The sequence below is a fragment of the Lynx rufus genome, unplaced genomic scaffold (genome assembly GCF_022079265.1).
Source record: "Lynx rufus isolate CCGP_SWC_20201006 ecotype Redwood Valley unplaced genomic scaffold, mLynRuf1.p SCAF_13, whole genome shotgun sequence".
Lineage (NCBI taxonomy): Eukaryota > Metazoa > Chordata > Mammalia > Carnivora > Felidae > Lynx > Lynx rufus.
This window is the reverse complement of record NW_025814827.1, coordinates 34,026,657-34,033,144: the sequence shown is the minus strand read 5'-3', so window position 1 is coordinate 34,033,144 and position 6,488 is coordinate 34,026,657. Positions and strand designations below refer to the sequence as shown.

Genomic DNA, 6,488 nt, shown 5'->3' with positions numbered 1-6,488 from the left:
AACCATTCCGTGTCAGCGGTTCATTAATCTCGATTAGGAGTGTAGGTTTTAGAATCAGACTGATTGATAGAGTCTCAGCTCCCCTGAGCCTGTTTCCTCAGCTGTGCTGTGGGAATGCCTGTAGTCCCTGCCTCCCGGGGCCATTGTGACAACTGGAAGAGAGCATACCATACACTGAGCAGGCACCTGCCTTGGTAAATGTGGAAATGTGGATTCTGATCACATCACTACTCCCCTTTGGGGCTTCACGGGCTCCCCACACGTCCATAACAGGACGAAGTCTGGGCCCTGAGCTAGGTGCCCAGTTTGGTGGGTAAAGGCTGGCCACTGCTATCCTAGGCATTCCCATATCTCCTTCTAGCCCACATGGTCGGCCCGGTGCCACTGAGGCATGTTTGGCTCCAGTGAGGGAGGCTGCTGCTCTGTGCCTCCAGCTCCTAACCCTTCAAAATGTGTCTGGTCACACTAGTGACCACCATGCACAAACTGGCCCCTCATCAGAGATTGTCCCAGTCCTCCCACTTCTTCAGGTCTGGGGAAAGGCAGACAGGCAGGGAGAAGACTCCATTTCCAGACATTTCAGCATTACCCAGCGGATGAACACTGTAATCCAGCAGGTACTGTTAAATCTAATGGTCACCATGGAGATGAGCCACTGGCCAGTGCCTGACAATCTTGCTTCTCTTTACTGGAGTGGCTAGGGCAGGGTGAGTAGGAGGAGCACACTGGGGACTCCGCTTCCAGCGGGAAAGAAGGATTTCCCGAAAGTTTGGACTCGCGCACAGCGTTGAGGGTGCCCTCTGCCTCCAGACACGCTGTTGGAGGAAGGTCTCAGCCAGGCCAGAGTGTGCGGCAGGGCATTGGGTGCCGGTCCTCTCCGTGCAGCTCCCCGAGGGCACGCGCTGCGCGAGAGGGAGCCCTGGCCTGGGTCTCTCTCTGCCTTTTGGGCGTCAGCAGCTTTTGTCTCCGAAGCCGGGAGCACAGGGCTGCCCTGGCTCCGGCGCCCTCTCCCGGGTGGGGGTCTGCACGCGTCCTCCTGGCCCGCTCCATGCTGGGGCGCCCTCCTCTCTCCCCGCCCCCGGCCTGGGCCCGCCCCCGCGCCTGTGTCACGGCTGGGCCGGGGGCGGGGAGCTGCCGGGCGGGACATCCGGCCACGGTCCCTCGCCGCGCCCGCCTGCCGCTCGCCGCCCGCTCCCCCGCCGCAGCCCGGGAGCCGGCCACCCCTCTCGCGCGCCGGGGCCTCCCGCGGGCGCTCCCCTCCTGGGGGCCCTCCCCGCGCTGCGGGCCCAAGCCCTCGGCTCCCGCCCCCGGCCCGAGCCCGCCTCCCAGGCGGCCCTCGGATCGGTCGGGCCGGCGCAGGCCCCCACCCCGGGAGCACCATGTTCCCCCGCCCGCTGACCCCGCTGGCGGCCCCAAATGGCGCCGAATCCCTGGGCCGGGCGCTGAGGCGGGCCCCACTGGGCAGGGCCCGGGCCGGGCTGGGGGGGCCGCCCCTGCTGCTGCCGTCCATGCTGATGTTCGCGGTGATCGTGGCCTCCAGCGGGCTGCTGCTCATGATCGAGCGGGGCATCCTGGCCGAGATGAAGCCCCTTCCCCTGCACCCTCCCAATCGCGAGGGCGCGGCCTGGCGCCGGGCCCTCCCCAGGCCTGGGGGGCTGTCCCTGGAGGCCGGGGACTCGGACTTGCAGGTGAGGCAGGACGTCCGGAACCGCACTTTGCGGGCAGTGTGCGGACAACCAGGCATGCCCCGGGACCCTTGGGACTTGCCTGTGGGGCAGCGGCGCACCCTACTGCGCCACATCCTCGTGAGTGACCGCTACCGCTTCCTCTACTGCTACGTCCCCAAGGTGGCCTGCTCTAACTGGAAGCGGGTGCTGAAGGTGCTGGCAGGCGTCCTGGACAGCGTGGATGTCCGCCTCAAGATGGACCACCGCAATGACCTGGTGTTCCTGGCAGACCTGCGGCCTGAGGAGATTCGCTACCGCCTACAACACTACTTCAAGTTTCTGTTTGTGCGGGACCCCTTGGAACGCCTTCTCTCTGCCTACCGCAACAAGTTTGGCGAAATCCGAGAGTACCAGCAGCGCTATGGGGCGGAGATCGTGAGGCGGTACAGGGCCGGAGCGGGACCCAGCCCTGCAGGGGACGACGTCACCTTCCCCGAGTTCCTAAGATACCTGGTGGACGAGGACCCTGAGCGGATGAATGAGCACTGGATGCCCGTGTACCACCTGTGCCAGCCTTGTGCCGTGCACTACGACTTTGTAGGCTCCTATGAGAGGCTGGAGGCTGATGCCAACCAGGTGCTGGAGTGGGTGCGGGCACCACCCCATGTCCGATTCCCGGCTCGCCAGGCCTGGTACCGGCCAGCCAGCCCTGAGAGCCTGCACTACCACCTGTGCAGTGCCCCACGGGCCCTCCTGCAGGATGTGCTTCCTAAGTATATCCTAGACTTCTCCCTCTTTGCCTACCCACTGCCTAATGTCACCAGGGAGGCCTGTCACCAGTGACTCCGGGTATGTTGGGGACTGGTTTTGACGGTGCCAGCTCCCTGCCATTCAGAGAAACCCTAGCTCTGGGGACTTGAGGCTTCTCCAGATGCCTGGATGGCAAGGACTGCCTGCAGAAGTTCCTTGTCCACGGTGGGTGCCCACCGAGGCTCAGAGGACGGGGTTAGACAAGAGGCGTGGTGCTCTGCACCGAGGGAATTTCTTAGGGGCCATGCAACCCTGCTTGCCCTGGCAGGGCTAGACACCAGCTTGCCAATGAGTAACAACAGATCCTTCCAAAGATTGGCTCCAGGCCCCGGGCTGCAGGAATTGTGCCGTCCACTTGGTCCACCTTAACCTGTGGCCAAAACCTAGAGGTGACACCGATCGGGAAAATGACCAGAGCCAGGGGCCCTGTGGCTTTGATCACCCATTCACCCACTCCATGCGCCTCAGGGCTGGGGTCGTCAGTCGTGCCTTTTAAATGACTTTTGTGCCTTTCTGCTTCACTCACTTTCCTACACTTTCCAGGTTCTTTCCGTTTTTTCCAGGGAAAGGGAAACTGAGTCAGGGCCCTTGCCTGTCCCTGCACAAGTCCAAAGACCCCTGTGCCCAGCCTTTGAGGGGGGGCTCTGGGCACCTCCTGCCTTCTCCCAAGGTTGTAACTGTGGCTGGTGTAATCTGGCTGCCACTTTTCTGACTCATTTATTTAAAATTTGTACTTTTTGATAGAACCCTTGTAAAGGCTTTGTTTTTCAAATTGCTGAATTTTTAATAAAGCTGTTTTGTATACAAAGCCAGCATCTGTAATTCTCCCTCTGAGCCCCTGTGTATCCAAAATTTCTCCATAATGCCTGTCTTCCCAGGTCAGAAGAGGGAGCTTGCAGGTAGAGAGAGTGAGACCAGTGTAAGCTGCTTGGGCCAGTCCAGTGAGCCATTTACATACCAGGGAGCCTTTGGCAGCTTCCCATGGGCCATAGCAGATCACAAACTCAGCTTCTGGGATGGTACTAAAGGACAGGCCCCATTAGGAATGGCCCCATGTCTAGAGCACAGCTACCCGGAATATTCCCTGAAGAAGAGGTGGGTATGAGACATTGGCTCCTCCTCCTCTTAGGCAGAAATACTTTTTTTTTTTTTTAATGTTTATTTATTTTTGAGAGAGTGGGAGAGGCAGACTGCAAGCAGGGGAGGGGCAGAGCGAGAAGAAGACACAGAATCCGAGGCAGGCTCCAGGCTCCTAGCTGCCAACACAGAGCTGGACGCGGGGCTTAAACCCACGAAACTGTGAGATGGTGACCTGAGCCAAAGTCAATCGCTTAACTGACCGAGCCACCCAGGTGCTCCAGGAATACTTCTTGACTGAGGAGGCCCCAGATGAAAAAGGGGATTGTGGTGTGAGCCAGGGGAAGTTATTCTTGGTGTTGAGAATTCCCAAGAGGGCAAAGAGGTTGAGTGAGGGGCAGGGTCTTGCTAACTTAGGTCCAGAGGAAGTTGTGGGCAATGTAGGAGGACTACAATCTGAGCAGTGGAGGACAGGCCTCAGTGTGTTCCCCAATGCTGTCCAGAGATCCCAGGACCACCAGGCGATGGAGAATAGGAGGCTGGGCCCCCCATGACCATGGGAGAGATGCAAGGTCAGAGCTGGCCCTTCCTTGTTAGTCCTATTTCCTATACCCCCAGCTGGAATCACTGTACTTCAGGGACCTGAGGCAGTGGTGAGAGGTGGTGCCAGAGGGAGGGAGGAAAAGAGGGAGGTGGGAAGGGCCCCCTGCAGACAGCACTTATCCTCTGACTTCAGAAGAGCAATCAGGGGAGGGTAATTCTAGGGGCACCCATGGTTCTCTGCCATGACCCACCGGGAGGCCTTCACTTGATTCCTGGTCTGGGTCAGATGCCCCTCTTCAAGGTCCCCTTGACTCTGGGACTTCACCTCTGATAGCACTTACTTGCTGTGTTGTAACTGCCCAGTTACTTATCAGTCTCCCCCATTGAGAATGTGATTGTGTGAGTTTGAGACCATGTCTGTCTCATTCATTTGACATTCCCAGAACTTAGCCCAGGGGGCTGGCATGCAGATGGCCAGGCAAAAACAAGGTGTGCATCTTGCTGCAGAACAGAGAGCACTGTGCTTGGAGTCATCCAGACCGATCAAGTGCCAGCCCCACTCCCCCAGCTGCCGGACCACCTCTGAGTCTCTACCCGCTCCACTAATCCTAGGAATAATATCTTATGCAGAGTCCTGTGAGGATGAATGAAGACAAAATGAGGAAAAGCACCCATCCCAGCACTTGGCTCAATGGATGTTCTTTGAAATGCTAGTTAAACACCCGATCCCTGAGAGCCCTGTGGAGACAAGTGAGGAGCCAGGACAGGGTGTTCATCCAGCGCTGGAGACTAGAAGACTGGAGCCGCTCCTGGGCAGAGCCCCTTTGACCCGTGGGTTCACTTCCCCTGCCAACCGGTCAGGCCTCCTCTGAGCTTGCAGCCCCTCAGGAACCCCCTCCCCCAACCCAACCCCCCCTCCCCCTCCAGCTACTCTCCCCTTGGCTGGAACCTCTGCTCCAGACCTATGGCAACCATTCAGTCCAGCTCTGAAGGGCACGCAGCTTGGGGGTGGTAGGGGGCCAAGAATGCCGGCCCCCTGTTGTGCTTACCTTGTTTAAATCTCACTGCGGTCCAATAGCAGAGGTGTTATCCTGTTGTACAGACAGGAGAGTAAGAGAGAGTAAGTATCTTGCCCAATATCCAACCCAGGTCTGTGTGCCTCCCAAATTGCAGGAGAGAGAGACCGTGCACGGGGAGGGTAGAGAGAGAAGGGAGTAGGAAGATGAAGGGTGGATGGGGTTGCATTTGGGGGGCATTTGCACACATCTTCCCTTCTCAGTTCTTTCATTTCTTCATTTTTGGAGAATCCAATTCAGCCCAGCTGACATTTACCAGTCCCTGCCCCGGAGGAGTGGGGGACCCATGAAGTCCTTGACGTGGTTAGCTTATTGGCTACTCTCCTCCCAGGCAGAAAAGGGTGCCAGGCCACAGAGCAACCTGACAGCCAGAACAGACACCTGTGGTGTGGGCAGGAGGATTTGAGGTAAGAGGGAGAGGACCTGCTAAGACAAATAAATTGTCACCCACCACTGTTTGTCCCCAGAGTCAACCCTGAGGAACTTAATTTGTCATCTACCCACCCTTCTACTCAGGAAAATGGAATTCTGAAAGGGAGGTGGCCCTAGTAGGGCCTCCCTTGTGCTGGGTACCCAGGCCAGAGCTAGGGGTACGTGGCAAGCTCTGGGCCACCAGGGGGGGAGCAGGGGCATTGGCAGAACCGGACACCTGGACCGTGTCTTCTTGCAATCCCTCCTTTTCACTGGGCCCGCCTTCATCCCCACACAGAGCTACTGCCACTGCCTGGCGCCTAGGAGGACAAGGGTCCCCTTTCAAACTGGCTCCGACCGTACAGCCCTCGTTCCCCTGGGCACAGGGATGGGGCTGGCAGTTTAACTTTTCTCACCAGCTGAGGGCAATGAACAAAGGAAAGGGGAGGAGCCCGAGGGGGCTGGCCTGCCACGTCTGGGCCCTGACTCCGCTCTCCACTCCGGTCAGAAACCACCTTACCTGAGTTTCTGAGGCCCTTTTCCCTTCCCTTCCCTCCCCTCCCCCACCGGGGCCCCTCTCCCACCTCCCCCCACTTTCGGGAGGGTCCCACCACACAGACCCTCTGCGGGAGCTGACACCCCTCCCCCAACACAGAACCCTCACCTTTTCCAAGGCCTGGGGGGCAAGCCTGCAGGCCCCTCCCAGGGTGGATCCGGTGCTCTTTAAGCGAACCGGTCCCTGCCTGGCTTCAAGCAACAGGAGGGGGCATTCCTTCTCTTCCTAAAGGAAAATATAAATAATTAGCAAAGCTTCTCTGAATTGAGAGCACCTGCGCCAGGACCCCGCCAAGTCCTTTGTGTGTGGCACTCTCTTCCTTCTTAAAAATTATCTTTTTTTAATGTC

General features: G+C 58.4%; 1 protein-coding gene across 1 annotated transcript; it reads left to right on the top strand.

Moving 5' to 3' along the window:
• The first annotated feature begins 1,267 nt into the window (after window positions 1-1,267).
• On the top strand, window positions 1,268-3,274 carry CHST14 (carbohydrate sulfotransferase 14). Its single transcript, XM_047074509.1, has one exon. The coding sequence runs from the start codon at window positions 1,380-1,382 to the stop codon at window positions 2,508-2,510; it is 1,131 nt and encodes a 376-aa protein (XP_046930465.1). The 5' UTR covers window positions 1,268-1,379; the 3' UTR covers window positions 2,511-3,274.
• Window positions 3,275-6,488: the final 3,214 nt, after the last annotated feature.

What these genes read in the sequence shown, in the direction of transcription:
- CHST14 (XM_047074509.1), top strand. Translation starts at nt 1,380, where the DNA reads ATGTTCCCCCGCCCGCTGACCCCGCTGGCGGCCCCAAATGGCGCCGAA.